The following is a 24,322-nucleotide window of genomic DNA, read 5'->3' as shown; positions in this document are numbered from 1 at the left end:
CCAGGTCTTTGCTCCCTCAGAGCGGTTTGAACCGCTGACACTTCAGTCACCAGGGTTCCTGACTGCCACATACCAAACTTCAAAGTCATTTCTGAACAATCAGGAAATAGGGACATGAACTCCCTAGAGGCTGGTCTTAAGAAACCACTGTTCATTTTGTTAGGTGTGATAATGTCATTGGCTTAAGCTTATTGAAAAGTCCTTATCTGTTAGAGATGTATACTTCAGTATTTTAGGGATGAAATTAAATCATGTCTGAGATTTGCTTTAAAATACTCCAGTGCAGTTGTGGGGACAAGATTGGCAAAATGTTGCTAAGTGACAAGGACACGTGGTGCATTAGACTAATCTCTCTAGCTTTGTGCATGTTTAAAATTGTCTTTACAAAAAGGGTAAACAGTACAAAATCAGAAACGAGGAACACACAAGAAAAACCAAAACCCAAGATTGCAAAACACCAAATCTTTATTTACATCCACATATAATAACATAACTTTAAGCTGAAATATATCATAAATAAAACAAGTAATGTCTACTGCTTGACAACTTAAGTATCAACAATTAAAATAAATCAAACTGGAATGAAATAAATACATAAACAAAAATCCAACAAATTGTACCTCTATTATATGTACTGTTGTCGCAAAGGAAAAAAAAGGGAGAAACATACAAAACCAGTAGTATTCCAATAGCTAATACTGACGGGCAAAAAAACGTTTTGAAGTACAGGGCTATGGGGAAAACAAAATTGCATTTTTATGCATTCAGAAATGCGGTTAGAAAGGAGAAATCTGAAAGCCCCTGAAATTTCAGCACAACACGAACTAACTGTTTTCAAATAGATTTGGTGATTTTTTTTTTTTTTTTAAATACAGGTTTAAATTTCAGCCCTCTATTATCACATACCCCCTTTTAAGATTTACATTTACAGTTACAGCGAGCTTTCTGTAACACTCATTGAATTAGGCAAAGATCATCTTGCAAATGTGTTCATCTTCAAAAATAGGCTATAAAAGTGCAAAACTATGAAAACAAAATCTAGATTATGTACATATGGCTCAGCTTGTGAACAGGAAAAAGACCGATAGTGTACGCTTTCCTGATACAAAGCACTTCACTGCGATGCCAGCGGGCTGATCTCCCATTAGGTCCCCCTGGAACATGGGGAGTTAAGACTTACATCAAGGACGCATCAGGTTGCATAATGAATAAGTGTCAGGATTCTTTCCAGGTTTTGCTATTTTAGGTCTTATACTCTTGCTCTGTGCAGAAGGGCAGGGCAAGAAAAATTAACAGTGCAAATTTATTTTTGAGATGATTTCTCAATAAAAGAGTTTGTGATCGCTCAAGCCATGGACCGCTGAATAGATGCAGCCAGCGACTGCACTTTAAGGGAACAAGTGTGTAAATTACCCGGTCAGCCCCTGGTGACTAGTCTCCCTTTAAAACCCAAGTTGCGTGTGCGCTGAGAAAAACGGTGCTGCCTCAAAATCACCCAGAGGGAGGAGAATGGCAGAGTGGGACGGGAAGAGGCAGAGAACAGAGGTCTGGAAACAGATCATCCCTTCCCAGGAGGCTCAGCCAGCAGTTCCTTATTCAGAATCAATGTGTCTACAATTAACTTCAATACATCCACAGTTAACCCAGATGCCAGACACACCAAGGCTTTGACACACAAACCTAAGATTTACCAAAACACTTTCATTTCCTTCCAAATTGCTTCTCAACATCTGCAATTCACATGTATAATTTAGCAAGCGTTTCTATAGATCAATTTAGGCAAAGGCCCCCAGAATGGAATTTTCCAACAGAAATGATTAATTTGTTAGAAAAACAAATTTCCAATAACCTTACACAGGGCCTGTACATTTACTCAGTACCTGGCTGCTCCACAGAGGAAATGCTACTCTGTAAACACGTGCATTGGAAAATCCCACACACCATCACGCCCCCTCAGTAAAGGATCGCGGTGGCTGCAGACAATCTATGGAGCAGCCACGAACTAGGGGACATCTTTCCCAGCTGACATGCTGAAGCCTGCAATGAGAGGGCACCCAGTGGGGAATGGCTGATCTCAACGCATGCAGCACGTATTGATAGAGGGTCAATACTTCCATTAAGACAACGATAGACTGTGGAGGATTTAACATCACACAAATCATTGAGAATTTAAAAAATATATATATATATATATTTTAAATGACAGCACAAATAGCAGAGACTGCTCAAAGTGATGAGCTACATTAGAGGGAAAAATACATACAGTATTTATTAAACAAGCAGATTTCCAACTTATGTATTTACAGATTTTTACCTGAGGTGCAAGCATTATATACTTTCTCCCCTCCCCGTCTGCCCCTCCCCACCCATCCCAGACAATTTCTTTTCAGCAGCGCTCTCAAGTAGGCAAAAAAAAAAAAACACCACTTCCTATTTGGTCAATTCTAAAAAAAAATATTATTCAGGGACAAAATAGAGATTTCCCATCTCCATTTGTATACAACTCAACTGCTCCAACTCTAATTTTTATTGCTATTTGGTACAAAAGCTAACAGAACGACTTTACAAAACTGTAGTGTTCCTTATATATACAGTACAATCACAGCTTATGTCAGTAGCTTTTACCATTCGTCTTCTCAAAGGATGAGCTAATCTAATTCAGAGAAGAGTACGCACTTCCATCCATCAAGACCTAAGGTGGAAGAATAGGTTTGAAAAGTGATTAAGGTTGAACTGAATAAGGTTTAGAAAAATTCCTTTAAAAAAAGTATAAGCAAGAAAATAAATCAATATACTAAGGGGACCTAGGAATCTGGAAATGCAATTGAGTTCCATTTAAGCTCAAGTTTTTCAGTCCAAGTATCAAACAATGATGAGCTTCTGAGGAGATGCTCATACATACTTAACAGTGATTTAACTAGGATGTTTTAGCAAAGAATCAGGATTTACTATCAGTTACACAAAGTCTGGCAAAGGCAATTGCCACCAACAAGAAACTCTGAAGGTTTACACATGAAGATCAGAAAATGTATGGCAGGAACCAGGACCGAAAGGATTTACAAAGGCTTTGAACAAGTCCTTGAAATTGGAGCGATAGGGCACAGGCTTTGGAGTCAGGCAGACCTGGGGCCAGAACCAGGCTCCTGCCACGTGCTGGCAGAGTGGGGTTTTGGGCAATTTATGTAATCCAGGTCTCAGTTTCCAGGGGCCAGCAAACATTTTCTGTAGAGGGCCAGTAAATATTTCCAGCTTTGCGAGACATACAAGGACCTGATAGTAAATACATATAGCTCTACGAGACACCGGATCTGTCACATCTACTCAACTCAGATGTTGTATTGGAGAAGCATATGTAAAGGAATGGGCGTGGATGTGTGCCAATAAAACTTTATTTACAAAAACAGGTGGAGGGCAGTTTGCTGATCTAACTCATCCTGTTGTGACAAGGATTAAATGAGATCATGTTTATAAAACACTTTGTTCAATGCCTAGCAGGAACTAAATTAAATGCTTAGTAAATTCCAACTGTTATTACAGCTACTCCTCACTTACTGACATTTTGCATTTACAACAATAGTAAAAAAATCTACTATCTGACTATTTTGCGCAGTAACAACGTACATCTAGCAGTAATGAACCCCTAGGTGCGAGGTGAGAGTAATGCTGACTGTGAAGGTTAAGGGTTATGCGTCAACTTGGCTGGGCCAAGATTCTCAGTAGTTTGACAGTTATGTAATGATGTAATTTGGCAGTTATGTAATGATGTAGTCATCCTCCATTTTGTGATCTGATGTGGTCACCCTCCGTTTTCACATAACGTCGATTTTTGCATAATGACCTGATCTGTGTAACCTAACCATGTCAGTCAGCGAGGAGTGGGTGTATTACGATTTTTACTATTATTATCATTGCTGATATCCAGAGACTCTGATCAATCTAAATTTTGACACATCTAAATAAAAATTAAAATTAAAATCAATTTTACTATATTATATTGGACACACTAGCCGGCTTCTTTTCAATTAAATTAAATCAATACATCATATTTAATTAAAACATACACTTCTTACCTTTTTCCCCTAAAATAAGAAATCAAGTTTTCTTGTCATTTGGTCGATAATGTGCATTCCCAGTAAAATTCTCATAGTTTCTCTTTTGTAGCATGCTGCTGGATAAGTGTTGATATGACACAGGCCTTTTTCCTGATTGAAAAAAATAGTGTAAAAGGGCATTTAGAGTAAGTTCAAGCAATTAGGTAAGATGTGGATGGGCTGTTAAGGGGTCGATTTTCAAAATTCCTAATGCCAATAATAACCTGTTGCTGTCAATTCTGACTCATAGTGACTCCACAGGACAGAGTAGAACTGCCCCATAAGGTTTCCAAGGCCGTACATCTTTACAGAAGCAGACTGCTACATCTTTCTCCTGTGGAGCGGCTGGTGGGTTTGAACCGCTGACCTTTCAGTTAGCAGCCAAACGCATAACTACTGCTCAGAACATACAAGTCACACACATGTTTGTAAAGTCATAGCTGAAATATTTTTAAGCACCAATGGGGAATATTTAAATTTTGCTTAAGTCACTAAAGCTAAAATTACCTAGGGTCCAGTCTGTCATTATTAAAGATGAAAAAGTCAAAAGAAAAGGCTGGCATAAAATACTCAAAACTATATGCCTCCTGGGCCAAGACTGTGCAGAAGAGAAGTGGAAAAAAAAAATCATTTAAAAAAGGATCTGACATGCAAAAACGGAACCTTTTCTTTTAAAATTTTAACTCACGTCCATTTTAAGGACGTGCGGGGGTGGGGGGAGATGGACATCTTGAATCAAAAGACAGCAAAAAGTAATATTTCATCACGATTTTTATACAAGTTACCGGAGAGTGTCAAAGCAATTGTTTTTAAACTGGCTGCCCCTACCAGACCAATGGGCACCAGGTTATGGCCGATAAAGTGCTGTCACCCCACAGAATCCCTAACTTGAAACCAACACAGACCAAGAGGTCAAAGACAAATTTGGCTCTCAGACCTGAAGGAACCAGCAAAGCTCATCTGCGATCCTGGGAAGCACTGCAGTATATCAAGTTAGCCAAGTGGGACACATGCCCACGACACTCCGGTTGGCCTTTTTACAGGCACGACGCCTTGGCAGATGCTGCCAAAGGAAACGCAGCCTTTGAAAAATAAGTTTCTATAGGGAAATATTCCAAAGTAATCTACTAGATTAACAATTTACATATGTGGGAAAATGTTATTTTAAAAATTCAGTTACTATAACAAGGGCTAGACAGGCAGTATTAATTCCAGAAGTCCTAACATCAAGACCATCAGAGATGGTTTAACAAGCACTTCTTGCATTTTCTGTTCCTGATGGGTCAAGGGTCTTCACTGAAACTTACTAAGCCCACCCCCTACCTCGTGAGGGAGGTGAGACATGGACAGAAGCACCCTCAAATCCCAAGGTGGGCTAGCTTTGAGCATGAGGCACACCATCAATGTGCCAAGGAGAAAAAAAGACTACGATGGGGTGGCATGGGCCTAAATGACACCTCAAATTTTAAGGGCAACGGATTTGTTGTTGGCAGGTGCCGCTGAGTTGATTTCTACTCATAACGACCCCATGTAACAGAGTAGAACTGCCCCACTGGGTTTCCTAGGCTGTAATCTTTACAGAAGCAGATTGCCAGGTCTTTCTCCCATGGAGCCACTGGGTGGGTTCAAAACCACCAACCATTCCATTAGCAGCCAAGTGCTTAACTGTCACACCACCAGGGCTCCTCTAGCAATGGAACAGACCAAGGTTTTTCAATCTTTTTTTTTTCATCACCCTTAATTTTATCATCATTTCCCTATGGAAAAAAGCGGAGTTAGTGAAAGAAATAAAATACTACGGTATGAGACCTTGTTGGGTGTGGTTGAGCTTTGGAGGGCCACAGATCACTGCCGTATCTAAGAAATGTTTTGCCCCCAAGAACTAACCCCTTGGGGATGCCGTCAGCTCCCCACCCCCTTGAGGAAACATGTCTTAGACATTATTAGCTAATTTAGGCATAAAAGCAACTGAAGCATGGTAACAGGCATCATGAAATACCTTCTAACGCTGCACTCGACGCCTGACTAGTAGCAGGTCCACAAGAAGGGTAAAGCGATCCAGAACCGCCATAGGGCTTCTGAACAGTCAGCGCATTTGGCGAATCGACCTCACTCGAACCCAGGAACCTCGGTTTGGGGGACAACACTGATGATGGTGGGCAGACGCACTCCGGAGGCAACAGGCTGGAGATTCCTCGGACCACGTGGTATTTGGGGAGGTCATAGTTTCTCCTATGGTAATTGGGCCCAGGCTGCTCAACATCAAGAGCTACCACACTGGGTTTCAGTCTTTTGGGAAGCGGCTCGCCAAATTCCGCATTGGCGCCGGCGCCGCTCCGGCTGGAGAAATAGTCTCTTCCCTGTGTGGCCCACGGGCTGTCGCTCTTAGCAGGGTAGTCGACGGAGCCATTGATGTGAGGTTTCAACTTTGTCTCAGGTCTCTTTGTTTTGTCTGGTGCCGGAGAAACGCTGGTTTTAGAAAACACCTCAGGCTGCTGCTGTCTGGCGGGGGCAGCCCCTTGGCCTCCGGTGCTCTGCGGCGGCCTGTGGGACTTCAGGTTACTGGGGACTAAAGTGCTGGAGTCTGTCCCCGAGGTCAGCGGAGCTTTGCCTGGCCCCAGGGGGCACTGCTTCACCTTCTCGGATGGCAGGGACTTTGCCTGCGCAGGGAAGACACACTTGGGCTTGGGTTTATGGAAATTAGACAAGGGAGGCACGTCCTTGCCGAGTAAAGCTGGCGGGCACCCAGTGCGTCTAGCCCTCAGCAGAGACTTGTTTCTACAGTTTTTATGAGTGTCGGGGTTGTACTTATGCTCCAACCTCTGGTGCATCATTAGGACTTCTGGGTAAAACGTCTTGAAGGTACAAAAGGGGCAGGTGATACTTGGGATTAAACTTTTGCTCAGAGACATTGCTGGGCAGTTGTGAAGGGCCCCCAGGGACAGATTTAAAGGCTTTTCCTGACAGTCCGTGGTGGGCTTGGGTTTGCAGTCAGCAGCAGCCTCTCCCGTCTTCTCTCTGTGGCTGACTTCCATGCTGTGGGTGGCGCTGCCGTCTGAGTGAGGAACAGCATCCACTTCTGGTTTACAGAGGAGGCTGTCTGCCTGAGGTTCAATCACTGATCTCTTTTTTAACACGTCCAGGTAAGCAGGGGTTGGATTTTTGCTCATTTTGTCAGCACTGTCATCGGTTGCATTTTTACGGAAATCCTGAGAATCTTTGTGAACTGGCGAGAGGACCGTGCTGCCTAGAGCGTCCTGAAAGGCAGGAGGCATCTCCTTCAGTTGCTTTGCAGGCGGACTGCCTTTAACGTCTTTGGCACCGTCAAAGAATCTTTTCAAATTTTTGGTCTGCCCACTCTCAGCGGTTAATAGCGCGTCTTCCGTGTCCTGACTCTTCCCGTCGTTCTTGACTTCGGTGGCCACCTCCATCTGCTTGTCCTTGTGATGTCTCTCCAGGTGATACCGCAGAGACGTCTTCTGGGCTGCAGCATAGTCACAGAATTCACATTTGTACGGCTTTTCACCTAAAACAGGAAACGCTGCTGTATTACAAGAGTTTACAAAGAACATCAAAGTAGATCTTTGGAAATTAGGCGAATTTACTATATTACAGACAATACAGGGTTCCTTCCTTGCCTCTTCTCTAGCTGCTGATTTTCCTATCCTGAATTTCTCAGGAGCTGTTTTATTTTATCACCCTCACTATACGGAAAATTTGAAAACGTGAATACATGCTTTTAAGGAGAAATAATTAACAGCTGCATTTTAAACTTTTCTCTTTTAATTTTCATAAAAGTCCCATGGAAGTGAATATCCCTTTATTGCTATTACATATTATTCATAAATATTATTTATTATCATAACTACTTCCTTTTTTACAGCTACAGTCACTGGGGCACAGAAAGGCTAACTAACTTGCCCCGGGTTGCCCAGCTAGTAAGTGGCAGAGAAGATATTCAAGTCCATGCAGCCTCCGAAGCCCATTACATTACAGATGCTTCTATAATCTAAAGAGAAGACCACTAAATACATTCTCATTTCATACTGTATCACAAAACTTAATATTAAAAAAGCTGTGGCATTAAAACGTATTAGAAAAGTTTTAAAAAGAGGAGGGTCAGGATACGGGAGCCATGAACCAGGCAAGAAACTAGCTTCAAAGCAGGAGAACACAACAGTTCAAGCTACAATGACACACTAAAAAAGTAAAACAGCTGCCATTCGCACCCTACACATTTATTCTTGAGCTATTCCAAGGATCTAGCACAATATTCAAACAACAAAAAAAATAATAAAATCACAGAACTACATCGTCATTCTTTTCGCTAATACATGTTTAAAAAGAAATCTAAAGACGTTCTTTACCTGTATGCGTTCTGAGATGAATATTGAGGTAATAATTGGAACGGAAAAACTTTCCACAATAACTACACTCTCTCGAAGACGTAAGATGCTTCATCTTTCCTCCATCATCATTTTTATCTTAAAACAGAAACAAACATAGGTATGTTAAGAACACAGCTAAATCACCGTAAGCACTGATTATATATTTAGCACAGAGAACAAACGAACTGCTTTAGACACCGAATGGATTGTAAATTGGGCAACATCTGCCAGGTAGCAGTGCCCGAGTGATGAACTGAAAATCGTCAATGTTAAAACACTGTGATAATCAAAATGAAATCGGTATTAAAAAATTTAAAACAAAAAAAAAACAGATGAAGCACATGAATAAGGCATGTTGACTTAAATTATTAAATATTCTGCATAGAAAAAAAGGCTAAAACACGCCAAATATTGTTTTGACGTGTTATCGCCTCAATAACACGTGTGCGTTTGTTTTGTATTTTCTGGATGTAGCACAGTTCATTATTATAAAGATGTGGTTCCTTGTTTGTCTTAATCACAAGGAAGATCATTTACTAGACTGGACCACGCGAGCAGCAACATCTGAACCGCAGAGGATCTGGCGCGCTGAGTGGGGAGTTCACCACCAACTGGAAGAGCCAGCTTCTTCACAAGTAGTTTAGAAGGCTGAGCCGGCCTAACGTGCCAACTCTTCTCCCAGCCAATGGGAAAAAAAGCAAGTTACCACTAGAGGGTAGCAAGCACAACTTCATCTTTAACAGAAAATTTAAAAGTTTTGGCATGGGGCAAACACCTAGGAAAGTCTGTCAAAATTTAGCCAAGTTTTGGAAAGCAGACTGTATCCTCTACAAGCACGCCCACAGGCCATCTAGATATACCTGACAAATCAAGAGCTGTCCCCCAAAGGACATATGTAAAACTTGAAACATCATTCTTTGCAGTGTGTCCTATGTGCCATAGAGTAAAGGTCCATTTGGGACACGAATTAAATGACGACTGTATTTCAAATAATCACCAGCCTTCCAAAAAACAATCAGATGCACTACAGTTAAAATAATCCCCCTAGATAAATGCCCCCCCTCTGTCATAGAATGAAATCATTACATGACTACAACAAAAATCTGGTCACCTCTTAAAATTCATCTCAATTAAATGGGTCATTTTGCCTCGAACACCTGTTATTTCCCATTAAAAGACCTTGTTCCCACACCTTCAATAATCAGCTTAAGAACAGACCTGGCAAACCTCCAGGTACAAAGAAGACAGGATCTATCCGCTGACTGCTAAACTCCCCGCTAAGGAAAACATATTCACTTACAAAACAGAAACAGTCCTTGATCTAAAAAAAGTGTCATGAAGACTAAAAAATAATTTATTTTGTCTTCTGATCTTCATAAAAGTAAATCTAAAGAAGGTTGATAGTACAACAAGATAAATCTATAGACTAGAAAACCACACCATAATGTAAATGTAGGAAAACAAATTCCCTTAACCTGGAAAACCCAGCTTGCTTAATTAAAAATCATACCCAGCTATTGGGTTTGTACCTTGCTGCAATTTCCTACTCCCAACTCTGTGTCAGGATTTATGGTATGTTGCATCACAACCAGAAAGTTATGAAATGCCTTTATTTTAAAACAAAGGATGTGAAATGTCCACACCCGCCTGGTCCCTGCTGTTTGACCATCACCTCTGATTTTACTGTGCTGTTGTTTAGTGGACCAAGAACCTTTCACACACAGGCTACTGAAAATGATCCTTGGGAGGTAGAAGACAAGGGTCAATGAACCAATTTTGCAAACAGAAATCAGGGCAAAGACAGGTTAAGCAATGTGTAATCGGTCACAAGACAATACAGTGGTAGAACCAACTGAATGCAAATCTTGGCGCTCCCATCTATGTACAGGTATTTCTATCCACCTGATGGCCTGGTCCAAGTTTTCCACCCCATTCTTCTGCCCACATCCCCTCCTAGGAACTGGTTACTGCATTTCTTTCAGGGCACTGGGGCATCTTGTGAGGCCTAATTACTTCCCCATTACTGCATGCCCCTGAACAATACTGCACATTAATGGGTCACTCACGAGACTCGAGTTCAGCTTAAAGCCCTTTTTATGACGTCATTAAGACACCACAATGTGTTTTCTAGGTTTCTGACAACCAAAGATTTGTACTAGGCTAAGTGCTAGGTTTCCTGTATCCCAGGAAACACCAAACCATATAAATATTGTATATGAAGACTACTGTACTCATACCCATTATGTGACCAGAGACAGAACTAAAGAGCCCACTACGCTGTCTAATTCATCTTGTGTCTCATACACAGAGCGCTCGGAAGACTTCAAACATACAATATGGTTACACTGAAAGGGGAATAAAAAGGCACTGTGAATGATCTTTGGTCTTTCTATAAGACCACTTTTGTAAACTATACTGTTTCACTAAGACTAGCTCATGATCATCATTCACTTATTGATGATGTCCTCCTACACATGAGTGGATTTTAAATGGTTCTTAAGCAGCAGAATCCTTTAGTCAAGGATTATAGCCAAGTTAATATTAAGCTCTGGTTACTCACAATGGGCAAGACTCGAACCCCAGATGGAACTAATATATGAACAAACTTTCAGTGACATCTCCTGTTTCTTATAAATGTTATTAGTACACTGAAATTTTTACTAAGCAAGTGAGATGTTTTTAAAAGGTATCTCTGGTGTATTGAACATTCCCTGTATTTTACCAGCCAAGTGTTTCGGTTACAGAGCTAAGTGAGAAAGAATACTAGCCTCCTAGACTATAAGGACAGAGTATCGGGCAGCACCCAATGGTTTCCCCAACAATACTGTGCTTGTTCTGGTTGATAACCAATCCCAGTACCTTTTGTGATCACTAGAAATCCATGTGGAATAATCATAGAACTGGGTCTTGATAGAAAGGGAAGTGTATTGTATAAAGGATGACTTGTTTCTATAGGTAAGATGAGGAATGCTGGAAAAACTGAAGTGAAGGCCAAGATAGCTCAGCCTCCACACTACTGACATTTGGGGCCAAATAATTCTTGTTGTGGAGGCCGTCCTGTGCATTGTAGGGTGTTCACTAGTATCCTTGGCCTCTACCCACTAGACGCCAGTAGTAACCTCCCCTTCCCCTTAATTGTGACAACCGGAAATGTCTCCAGACACTGCCAAACGTCTCTTGGGGGTCAAAACCACCTCAGCTGAGAACAACCGCTTTAGGCGGATGCACAAATAATGTCCTTTGTTAGCAAAATATAAAATCACAGAATTTTCAGAAGAAGAAAAAACCTTGTTACGCCTTTTAACTCAACCCTGTTATTACAGAAACAAGAAAATTAAGGCCCTGAGAGGTTCAATGACTTACCACAGTCTGCCAAAAAGAGCCTGGACTCAACAGTCCAGCTCTTCCAACTCCCAATCCAATGACTGTCCCAAAAAAATCTGAACGTGCACCCTGCTCTCCACACCCCCACTATTCGCCAGTGCTTGCTGGGATGGGAACAGAGGGGACACGGCGTGCAACGGTGCAACTCACCCAAATGGAGTCCTTCAGGAAGCCCATCCTCAGAGCCATCTTCAGAACCGCCTTCTCCCCGATCCATCGCCCCATTTTCATCCAGAGGGGTGGCGAGGTCCGGGGAACACGTCCTCGGCTGCCTTCCATCGACGGACATGGTGGGCGACTCTGCATCCGTCCGCCTGTCCTTCTTATGTACTCTTGAGTGTAAGACCAGCTGGTGGTAGGTTCTGAAAGCTTTGCCACATTCAGAGCAATGTGTGGGCTTCTCTTTGTTATGGGCTAATTTGGGATCTGCATCCACAGAAGGCACTTCCCCGTTAGCATGTCGAGGCTTCTCTTTATCTTGTGAGAGGCCCGTGCAACTGTTTTTATTTGTCTTGGACTTCCCAGAACCTTCTGAATGGCTTTTATTCGCGCTCCAAATTTCTCCAAGCTCCTCTTTATCTGAACACGAATCGTCATTGTCAGTACTGCCTTCTTGCCCTGGTTCCTTAACTTCTCCTCGGCCAATGGCGACCTTCCCTTTGGTGGCCAACTGCCACGCCTGGTAGGTGTTGAATGGGTCAAGCTGAGGTATCCACTTTGCTGGCTTCTTGACGTTTTCTGGGTGGGATTTTGGTCTTAAGTTTAAAAACTGCAGGAACTCTTCCCTGGGGGACAGCGTTCCCTCTTGACGAGAGTCGGCCTGTGTCTCGCTGGTACTGGAAACAGTTTCTTTGGTGTGCACTTTGCTGTGCTCAATTAGACTTTCTTTATCCGGAAAGAAGAAGCCGCAAAACATGCAGATTTTGTAGGGAGATGAGATGCTTTCGGCTGCGTGCTCCTGGACCACCTCATTGATGGTCACTGGACTTTCCAAGCCTTGTTGGAGTTTGTTTCTAGCCCCGGACTTGCCAGTATGTGTCCGCATGTGATTTTTCAGAAACCATGGCTCCTTGAATCTTCGTCCACACACATTACATCCATAAGTGAAAGAGTCCTTGTGTTTCTTCATGTGGATCTCAACATCAAAAGCGACCCTAAATGTCTGCCCACACACTTCACAGCTAAAGTCTTCGTCTTCTTGGCAATTCTTGTCCTTTGGGGGTTCTGCTCTCACTTGGCTTTTATCAAGAGGACTAAGATACTCAGCTTCGACACGCAGAACCGCTGGCTCACAAAGTATAGGCCGATGTTGTATTAAGACATGTTTGTTGAGATCTTCTGAGTGTGTAAAGGTCTGACTGCAAAACATGCAGTCCAAAGGCATATATCCTTCTATTTGGATTATATTTTTTTCTTGCGTTGCTCTGAACGGAACAGCGGTGGTCCCTTTTATGGACATGCCATCATCCATCTCCATTTGGGCTCCCAGGGAATTGCCAATAACTTCAGGTCCGTCCATGTACACTAAGAGGGACTGAGTTGGCATGTTTCCTGTCACTGTAGGATTGTATATAAAATCAGAATCTCAAAGTTCCGCCAGAGAATTTCTGGAGTTGGAATAAGGCCACTTGTAAGACTTGTCACTCACACCTCCAACAGCCTGGGGCTTCAAAACTAGGGCAAATATTTATTATAAAAGTTCAAAAGAAAGTATATATTCCTCTAACTTCTTATCTTCTGAAGTTTTCAGAAGCTTGGTGATAAAGAATGTCACCGGGTCTTTCCACAAACAAGGCATACAGGCCCCCGAGTGCTTTGCTTGAATTATGAATCAGCACAAAGCATGAGTTCTCTTGGTCTCCACTGAATGAGTGACTCAGTTGAGCAAGAAATCAGTCCCAGCAACCTTGAGACACGGGATTTCCAAAACCTGGAAGGGAAAAAAACAATAGAAATGTTAGCTAATCTGAGACAAAATAAAAGGCTGTCATGGTAAGTCAGAGCGGTCTTTTCCATGTAGCAGAGGAGGTGCCTCATCCCATTGCTTAACTTTTAACCAGTATCACATCACATCCTGCTAAATGTGCTTGCTAATTAAATCATTAGCATTTCATCCCATCAGTACACTAATTAAATCACTAGCGTTTCATCTAGACGGTGTTTTACTAATTTAAATCTAAAATTTAAAGTTTCAGGGCAGAAACTTTTTCCAAGGCCCCTAAAATGCACATGTGTAGCCTATAAACAGCCTCCACAAATCTAGAGACTATAAAAACTACTAAAAATAAAATGACAAAACTAAGGCCCTTTAGGTAAACTGTATAAAGCCAGGGCTTCAAAGTATTTTAAATATAAGAAACAGAAGCTTGAAGTACACCCGAAGATCACACATATTAGGTCAAAATCCTAAGCATGCAAAAATAGGGGGAAAAAACCTTTCCTAAGATTCCCATTCAAGAAACACAGAACATCTCAGAATGGTCAAAGAGACCTTGATCCATGTGAATTCACTAGATATTCTAAACCTCAATCCACTTCCCAGATCCTAAGTTTGCTTTTCACAACTTTCTACCTTCAGTAAGTATCACATAGGACTTCCTTGTCCAAAACAATATATAGGAAGTACAATCTTGCGAATGTTATCTATTTAAAATAAAACCCTCAACATAGCTGCTTCAACCTGGCTTAGTCAATCAGAAACCAGATCGCCTCGTTCTCCTATCCACCTTCCATGTTAGACACTGGCCAGGTGAACACTGGATTGCTTTATTTAGCTCTGCAGGCTATGGTTTAGAAGCTAATCTTCACTCCCGGAGAAGAATTAAACTCGAACTCCAAAACTGTCCACTATTTCTTGGCAAGCACAGGAATTGTTTTTCAACAAGTCCCAACTAGTTTAATCTAGTTAATTTACCCAGGAAAACAAAAAGACATGCACAGTACTCCCACCACAGTCGAAGTACAAAAACTACTTTTTCTTTTCTCTACTTCCTCAAAGAACAAGGGCTTGTGGGCTCAGAAGACCAGGAAGCATTTCTTCCCCTTCTTAACACTCATAAAAAAAATTCTCATACTTCTTCTTATCTGTCGTTTTGAATAAATTAGATCTTTAACATTAAGCTATTCCGAGTAAGACTGCAGATCAAAGATTACCATAGAGAAAGGACGTACTGAAGGGGTTTATCTTCTCAGTCTTTGTTGCAATCACAATGGAGGACAAACACATGGCCTGGTTACCAGCTTGCTGTGATAGAACACTCCAGAGACCTGAGTTCTAGGCCTGCCTAAGTCACAACCTTAAAGTTGTCCCTCATCTTTATTTACCTGATGCAAACAGATAAAACTATTAGGATCGGTCCTCTAGTTCCAAAATTCTATGGTTTTGGGGTAGAGCTATATTTATGTATATGGACTCACTCGAAAGATCTTCAATGACTCTACTAATCAGGATATTAAATACCTGACTGATAATTTAGGTTTCTATGTAATCATTTACTCATTCCACAAATATTTACTGAATGCCAGTGTCCCAGGCAGTATTTTAACTGAAGAATTAACAGCACACATTCTAGAAAAGCAGTTACCAAATTGATGGCACTGTTTTCACTGGCCAGCAGTTAAAGGAGAAATAATCCCGAGTGCTACACAAAGCTACATGTATCCACTTCAGTTAGAATAAAGACTGTCCTTTATTCAAAGGCCTCTCCTAACTTTCCGTGCTAAAATACCTTTTAAAAAAATGAAATGGTGGCAACAGCAAATAGTGGAATTCTTTCTTCTTCATATCCTTAATTAGCAAAATTAGTCTCCACGTCAGACCCCAAAATTATTTTTTAAGAAATCTGACTTATCTGTGAATTTTTCAAAAATTTTCTATAGATATAGATTATATATAAAGCTATATAGACTAAAACTTGGCCATCATTTCCAAAAGAGACACTAACCCTACTCCCAATCCAAAATCAAATCTTTGGATTAGAAATATATTTCCCACCCAAGGTAACTGCATAACTCAGTTACTGGGAGTTTTGGGATACTTGTTTTAGAAAGATAAGGTCTGGTTACTATTTTTACCTCTCAGATTTTCAAATATCTGGGTTCAGTAAGTCACCATCACCTTCTAACACAAGACCGTCTGAGATGACTTCCCACTGTGCCTTGCCTCCTTCACCATCTTCCACTCAAGTAAACCCTGCCACTCACTTCACAGCGTCTTCTTCCCTGTCTGGCCTCCCAGGGCACCCTTCCCCTCATCTTCAGGCGGCCCATCCCATTCACCCTCCCAGGCAAAACAGAAGCATTTCCTCCTCCAGAGGAGCTTCCGGGACAGAGTCTGAGAGTCTGAACTGTGCCCAACTGTCCTGAGAGCACCAGACCACCCGTGTCACAGCCAGCCTTTTAACCCACCCAAACAGTGTGCAAACCCTCCACCACCCCCCAGCACTAAAACGGCACAGAGTAATGGAACAACCAGAACACAATAAAAGAGAATGTTGACACAAAGTGAAAAAGGTAAGAATGTCATTGATCAGTCTGTGTGGAAATGGTCAAATGGGAACCTAACGTGCTGTGTAAACTTTCACCAAAAATACAATAAAATTTAAAGAAAAAAAAGGCATAGAGGAGTCTTCCCCAAAGGCCTCTCCTCAGAGGCTGCTTCCCTGCCCACTGCCCTGCAAAGCCTCTACCTCAATCACATGCTATCCCAGCCCTGTGACTACCTCCTTTGAAAATTTCTGTCCACATCTAAAATCATACTGTTTATTTGTGTGCTCATAGTTGTCTTTCTCCACCCGTTAAAGTAAGATCCTCAGAGGAGAGACCTCATTGGCCTTGTCTGCCACCGTCCCCCAGTGCCTAGAACTGGGTACCTGGTTCAAGGTAAGGCTTCCGTGAACACCTGGTGAATGAGTGACCAAAGACCACGTTATTACTATGGGCACAGAATCCATACGCCCGTCTCCAGCCACAGTCACTAACCACAACTGACCTGATATTGAAATTAAGTTGAAATGTTCATCAAAACCTCTACATGGCTATCTGTGGCTACCATCTAATTATCATTCCCTGCCAATTTCAACAGTGCAATTAAAAAAAAAAAAAAAAAGGATCATATTTACTCACACCATAAAGTTGATGATCGCAAGCAAAACTGCGCCCCCTGGATTTCGAAGTCCTCTCCCTTACCCCTGACCCACCAAAACATACATGCTGGGCACGCTAAGCTGGGCACACGGCTCTTGATTTTGAAACCATGATGTAGGTAAACACTTCCTTCGACTCTAAAGCAAGGAATAATACTTTAAACCATATCTATATTACTTAAAACCAATTTGCTAACTGATCAAAAATCAGTAGAGGGTTGTACTAATAAAGGACTTGAATAATATGAGAATTTGTGAAAATAGAAAGTGCAATCTAATGACTGTCAAATAACAAATCACCATGCCAATAAACGAAGTGTGTGACAGTGCACATATAGGGCCTTCCCAGAATCCGCCAGCCTGCCACATGTGCAGCACACAGAAGCCAGCAGGGACTGATGGTGCTGCTGATAAACTCAATTGTCTTTCTTGACAAAGAACTGGAGAGAGGAAAAGAACGAGATTATAATCCCACACTAAAAACTAAATGCTTTCAGTTTGCAGGAAAGCGAGTACTTTGAACACACGGACTAAGCTGATTGTGAGGTACTTCCCCAAAGGGTTTTCCAGTATTAAAAAAAAAAACAACTTAAACCTCTACTTAGGTAAATAACAGCACTTAACCTTCAGCCGTACAGACTCAAGGGAACCTCAGGCAAGTAGCTGCTCAATATAACCATGTGTCTGAAGAGAATACTAGGGTGTAATTTATACTGTACATAATCTTTAAAATCCAGTGGAACCATATTGCTCTAAGCCTGATGTTCTTTAGATTAGTTCTTCTGTTTAAAAATAAAGACGCTGGTCTGTAACTAAAGCTACTGTGAATTCTACCACTGCCTGTAGATCTTGAAATCAGCAAATAATACACGCTCTAAGATGCTTAATGAAAAGCACAATAATCTGGGCAGGCACACAAAAGTAGAGACAACTGCCACCTTGCCGACAACTGCAGTTTTGGGAAATACTGCTGTTTACGTACAGATGTACTCAAACTGTTAACCCTCAGAGATAGCGCATCAACTCCGCAGGTGATCTCACATTTCTTGATACGGAATATTTATCTACCACAGTATGGAGCAATAAAGCAAAGTCCTCACAAACTGCCAAAATCACATAAAAATTCTGTTGATAGCCAATTAATTTACAGTATTCCTACAATTTTTCCCAAGAGTCCAAATAAATGATCACTAAACATTAAATGATCATTAAGACATTCAACCTAAACAGAACTGCTACTCTCCGGCCAGTTCATTTGGATCCTTAAAACTACAAAATTATCTCCAAGATCTAGTTAGGAAATTTACACTTTTTCCTACAAGTTGTCTCTATATTTTATACATACTATTTTTTTCCCCTTAACCTGACAAGTGGAGAAAACTCTACACGGTAATCTACAATAGCAATCAAAACCTGTAACTTTAAATCCTTCAACACTATTTCAAGGAAATGACCAAGGTCATAACCCATGAGCTAAATGGCCAATCCAACTTTCCTAATATAGCTATGGAAAAATGCTTAAAAGTGAAAGAAAAAGATTAAAATATTCACATTTTATATTCAACATTACAAGCTATGCTATCAGGCTATTCCAAGACAAACTCTGGAAGAACCTATAGGACACAGTCTTTATTTTCTTGAATTTGTATATAAATACTTCAGTTCTAAATAGGATTAGAGATCAAAGTACTATTTTAAAAAAACTCTGCCTGATTCATTCCAAATCAGTTAAAGTCAGATAAAGGATATGACCTTAAATAAACTAAAAGCACCATATATTAGTTTTAGTTTCAATATTAATATGAACAGGTACTGTGGAATATAAACTGGCTTTTAAAAACTCCAGATTGACCTGAAAAAGAGAACTATAAGAGAAGCAGATAAAGGAAAAAAAAGTTTTAAACAAGTTAAAGCATTGCTATCAGTTGAGTTTCTACTATTACTTCTACCAACCAGTCCAACATTAAATATTTTGAAAAGATTTTAGACAGGATTAACTGTACAGACAGATACTTTAGTCGAATTAAAAAATAAACTGTTCTAACTTTACTTGTCCTTTTTAACTCTCTACAAAGAAAACACCGAGTATATATATATATATATATACACACACACACATATATACACAAAACTATGCAAATAATTATATTCAATACACCACTACATTTCTACACCACTTTGTCCAGAAGGCCAAACAATGAGCCTTCTTAATTATATCCAATTTAACTAACCTCAGATTGAATACAAACATAGGCAATGCCTTTTAAGGCATGAGATCTTTCTTCAGAACTATTTAAATATACCCCCTCCCCCGCCGCATGGGGGTATAATTTAGGAACAGACGAGGGTAAGGTAAAGACTGCTGATATGTCAACTGCTTTGTTACATATATGTTTACCACAATTAAATAAAGTAAACAACTATACCCACCCCTCCCTATCTCTTGTTAAATGAAAACTAAGTTGTATCCAGGCTCTTTCATGTCACCTGTTTGCTCTCAAAATTAAGAAAAACGAGTTTCCTTTAAGAAAAAAAAGAGTTTCAAACTAAAACTAATGAATACAATCCCTGTTGAGTAATTTATGGAACCGGCCTGACAAACTTATCCACATATTCAAAATCCCCCTTCTGTTATAAATGAACTGTTGTGAAGTTATCCTGATTTGATACAGGTAGAAGAAATGAAAAGTATTTCTCCTAATACCGATCCAAGAACAAAACCTATCAGGACTCTATTTCCAGGCCATGGAGCTATTTTAAATTCAAAAAGGTCTCCAGGCACAGTAGAAACCAATGAACAGCAATCCACAAAACAGCACACGAACCTATTAAAAAAAACAAACATCTGACTCCAGGAGAGCTCTTCTGAGGTAGCGGGGAGGAGTATGTAGGGCTAAAAGTAACTTTAGCACAGATTAAGACCAAAGGCTAAGGGCTCAGACTACTGCTCTCATACAACTCACTCAGCTGTCTTTACAGGCTTAGTAATTTTATTTCTCAACTTTATCATAAAATTACCAAACTGGCCCCAAATTTCCAGTAACTCAAGTTATGTTGTTGCCCTGGGCAGGAAGTAATGGGGATGTTTAGAAGAGTTCCTCAACAAATGTTCAAATGTAAAGTTCTTTAACGACCATCCCAGTGTTGAACAGAAGAGCACTTTGTGGTGGCAGCTGGAGAATGGGGGCTTCCCCTTGATTTATCTGGAAGCTAGATTGGTACAAGCATTGAGCTGGCTTGTCTTGAGCTGCAGACTTGAGGTAAGAGTGGTCCCTACTCTCCCACTTCCTTAAAGGCAGATTTCTATCTGCCCTCATGGGCTAAATTCAAAAACCTCTGGCCCAGATACCACTGCAAATATATGACTGGTTGGAGAAAAAGAATCCAGACCGCCTTGTTTCCTAAAAGCCAGCATTTTGGAAAACTTTCTGTCCTGCCCCCAAAATGAGGCCATGAAGTTATAGTCAATGATGAGGGCTCCCCCACCTGAACTGAAGAAATTGCCTGCTGTCTTTGTGTAAGATATTCTTTCTTCCACGTGCATTTAAACTCCTCCCTCCAAAATCAAGAGATGAGGTGTGGAAATCAAGACTCCCCTATTGTCACCAATATACTTAATTTACATGCTATAACTAACCCTACACTGCTCAGAGTATTTAATACGACTGGAATTCCTTTAATTTGAGATCTATAGCTATTCACTATACACCTTCCAGGTGTTTTTCAATTCCTCAGTAATCTGAAAACTACTGTATATGTTCCAATTGTAGTAATTTAACTTAAGATCTCATTACATTCACTTTGGAAACTGCAACTGAGTGCCTCATATTTTTCATTTCTACTGTATAAGTCTAAAGCTTGAAAACACAGTCACTGCTCAGTTAATTTGGCTTCATCTTTCCAATTTATTTATTAAAGATACTGCTATGGAATTAAATTGAAATAGGAAATTAGGAATGAACCATTTAAAACAAGGCATAGCCAGCAAGCTTAAAAAATCATTACATACAGGCCTTCCTGGCATACACATACACGGGATGGAACAATTCAGAAGTGAAAATTTTTTGAGCCAATGGAAAGTAAGCTTCATCTAACACAAGAAAGGTCCAATAATCTACTTTCAGAAGAAAGTCAGATAAAAGACCCTTTTTTAAAGGAGTATGTTTTACGCAGTCAAGAGTCATTAATACTACTCCAAACTTCTTATCAACCAGTATCATGTCTGTGACAACTGCGAGAAAAGAATGTAATTTTGTAAAGGGGGAAAACAGCACATCTTTGGGGACCCCTGAGGCCCTAATCAAGCATCTCACAATTAAGAGTGCTCGGGGGGGTTGGGTAATGGCAACCCTGCTGTGGCAGAAACATACCATTTTATAATCAATGTTGTTAAAAGGGGAATGAGGAGATAGAGGGGCTTAGTCATTGCCAGGCCATTACATGCCTTAATTATTCCATCAGTTCGAAAGTGACTTGATGATAAAGCCTTATTTCAAATTCCCTCTTTCAAAAAGTCCCCTGGAAGAGAAATGGGGGCTCCCATTCTTCCCTAAAGTTCCTCCAGCCGAAAATGGAGGATTACAAAGAGAATGCAAATCCAACTCCACCTTAAAAGTAAAGGCAAAGGCAAAACCTCACTCCCTCCTCCTTCCACCCCTATTACCTTGTGGGAGGGGGACTCTAGCTGAAGCTAAAGATTTTTCAGAGTGAAGGAGAGAAAACAGTTCTCACCAATTTTATCTAGGTGGTGTATTAGTTCCTTTTTTCAGTAAGAAGTGAAAGGAACAGGACGAGCCCAAGACAAGTAAGCACTACACTGTGAACGCAGAAGTTATTAAAAGGCCACCAGAAAAGGTCAAACTGCAAAGCGTTAGGAAGGTGCTGTGGAGATAAAAGGATTAAAACAAGTTGGACTCGAGAGAAAAGTTTGTGTCCTTCACCTATAAATCATAATCTCTTCCTGTAATTCCTCCTCCCTGTATGCAAATTAGCATTCAATTCTAAGTGTTACCTACCTAGTCACACCAAATAACTAAAATTCCAAAGAACCAGTATTAACTCTATTCCGACAATTCAAATTATAAAATTTGTCTTTTAGGTACTAACAAGTGAACTTTTAAATAAGTCCTTGCCTCTTCAATTTAATGCTTATATAACATTTTAAAAGGCAGCATCTTTTTTTTTTTTTTGGGAGGACAGGATGATCAGGGTCAAAAACAAAAAGCAAAATAAACCAAAAAAAAAAAAAAAAACACCAAAACGCTATTAGAGCCTTTGGAATACTCAACAGAACAATATCGAAAATAAACATGACTTCTCAGAAGGGAAAAAAGTCATCTACATTCAGGACACACCTTAAAAGTTCTTAGCACACATTAACTAAGCAAGCACAAACTAGTGGTTTGCCTGTTATTTTTCAGACAAAAAACAATTAGCTTATTACTCTGCACTTGTCACTTCAGACACATAAAGGCTTTTTAGAAACTCTGGATCTATTAGTCATTCTCAAAGTATTATAAAATTTGGCATTTTTAGTCTTATTCGATAACAATCAAGAGTTTTTTTGGGGGGGGTGAAAAATACAGTAAAATAGGAACACTTTAAACGGACTTCTTGACACATACAAAAGAGAAGGTAAAAGTCGTCCGTCCCCCCCCACCAGACCCCTACCTAGCCCGCCAGGCCTGGCCGGCAGCTGTTGTTACCCTGCCTTTTCTTTTGTTGAGCTTAATCTGATGTCAAGTCATTCAACCAACTCAAAAGCGATGAAGACATAATTGAATCAACCTGAACTGAATCAGACATAGGCTCCTTAAAACATACAGCTTAATGGTTCCCAACGATCTAGAAAACGAGGAAACGTCGTATACATGGTGTCGCATACAAGGTGGTCAACAATATGTGACCTCAAACTGCCCAGTGGACCCCCTGCAACCGCCATCTAAGACATGTTTAGGAATGTCCGGAGCTTCAAGCCCTATGGGCTGATTCAGAAAGATAAATTGAGGTTCAAAGAATTTCAAAGTGGAACAACCATACACCAAAGCCTCAAGTCCAATGACTACCCTTTTCTTGTAAAAAGAAAAAAAGAGAAAAGTTTCTGCTGCTCCGTGCGTGAACAGGCTCTGGGGTCCCAGAAGTGGCCCCTGGTGGCTCTTTCTGGCTCCTGTAACTAAATCTTAAGAAAAACTCCCTGCCTGCCCACCCCACCCCCTCCCACCCGCCCAAGAATGTGGCTTCCAGCGCCCGGTGGCCCTCCCCGGAATCCCAAAATGTGGGTCCCCCCCGCCAGGAATGAACGGCCTTCCCTGACCCCCCGGGCTCAGGTGCCGGCCTAAGCACCCGGCTCGCCAGGTAGTGTCCCCTCTTACTAAGCCCCCTTTAGCCCTGCCTCCGGAGCCCGGCAGCGCCCCCCTGCCCTCCCCATCCCACCCCCTCGCGTTTTGGGGCCGCACCGAGAGCCAAGAAGAGGGCTCTGCCTCGGAAACTGCGCGGTCTCACCACTCAGCGCCTCTTGGCACAAACTTCCCTTTTAAGAAAAAGAAAGACTTTTAGGCTAACATTTCAATCCCTCCAGCCCTCTGGAGCCTCTGGCTCTACTTTCAGCTGGCTTTGGGGCTCCGAGTGGCGCTGGGAGTCACAAAGATACTCTGAAAGCGGTTAAGGGGCATTTAAAGAGTAAAGAAAAAAAAAAAAATCTTTAAAACACACACACACACCACCTTATCGCTCACATCCAGGAAACGCAGCCCTGAGCACCGCCCGGATTTGGGGGTGCGCGCCGGGGTCCGCGGCCAGGCCGAGCCCCTCCCTCCCCCCATAGACGCGCCCTCGCCGGCCAGTGTGGACGGTCCCGGCCATTGTCTGCGGGGGACGCCAGTTACGGCGCATTGTTTTGGCTGTTCCCAACTTGCCCCGGCCCCCACACACACACCCGGCCATCCGGGGCACCCGGCGCTGGCCCCCTGCCCTCCGCCCGCCCCCCAAGGCCAAGTCAGCAAACTGGAAGACCTGCCCGGCGAGACGACCCAACTTTTCAGGAGTAGCCCCCCACCCACCCATGCAGGCCCCCTCCTGCCAGCCCCTAGGTCCCGACCAGGAAAACGGGAACCCCCTACTCCCAAGCCATCTTGAATCTTTCGGAGAGTGAGTGTGATAGTCAAACACTGTACACACCGGGGCTCCCCGACACCTCGCGCTAGTGGACCGGCTCATAAGCCGGGTAGGGAGGGGGCGCCCTCGAGGGCAGAATAGAGAGAGCAGAATGGGGGGGTCCAGGCGGGGACTGGAGGCCATCCGGGAGGGGGACAGATAA

At 41.7% G+C, this 24,322-nt stretch overlaps 1 protein-coding gene across 3 annotated transcripts; it reads right to left on the bottom strand.

The window, feature by feature from the left end:
• Positions 1–836: 836 nt before the first annotated feature.
• Positions 837–23,747, bottom strand: ZNF217 (zinc finger protein 217). Of its 3 annotated transcripts, none has more exons than XM_023742837.1 (6): positions 23,730–23,747; positions 12,014–13,793; positions 8,459–8,575; positions 6,091–7,617; positions 4,071–4,202; positions 837–2,692 (listed from the first exon to the last, which is right to left on the bottom strand). In XM_023742837.1, exons 2-5 carry the CDS (start codon positions 13,407–13,409, stop codon positions 4,093–4,095), a joined length of 3,150 nt encoding a protein of 1,049 aa, XP_023598605.1. In that variant the 5' UTR covers positions 13,410–13,793; positions 23,730–23,747; the 3' UTR covers positions 837–2,692; positions 4,071–4,092. The 3 variants fall into 3 exon arrangements, with proteins under 3 accessions (XP_023598605.1, XP_004370284.1, XP_023598593.1); XM_004370227.3 differs by lacking the exon at positions 23,730–23,747 and adding an exon at positions 16,990–22,224; XM_023742825.1 differs by lacking the exon at positions 23,730–23,747 and having other exon boundaries at positions 12,014–16,300.
• Positions 23,748–24,322: the final 575 nt, after the last annotated feature.

This window comes from Trichechus manatus, unplaced genomic scaffold, assembly GCF_000243295.1.
Source record: "Trichechus manatus latirostris isolate Lorelei unplaced genomic scaffold, TriManLat1.0 scaffold00008, whole genome shotgun sequence".
NCBI lineage: Eukaryota > Metazoa > Chordata > Mammalia > Sirenia > Trichechidae > Trichechus > Trichechus manatus.
This window is presented reverse-complemented; position numbering and strand designations above follow the sequence as displayed.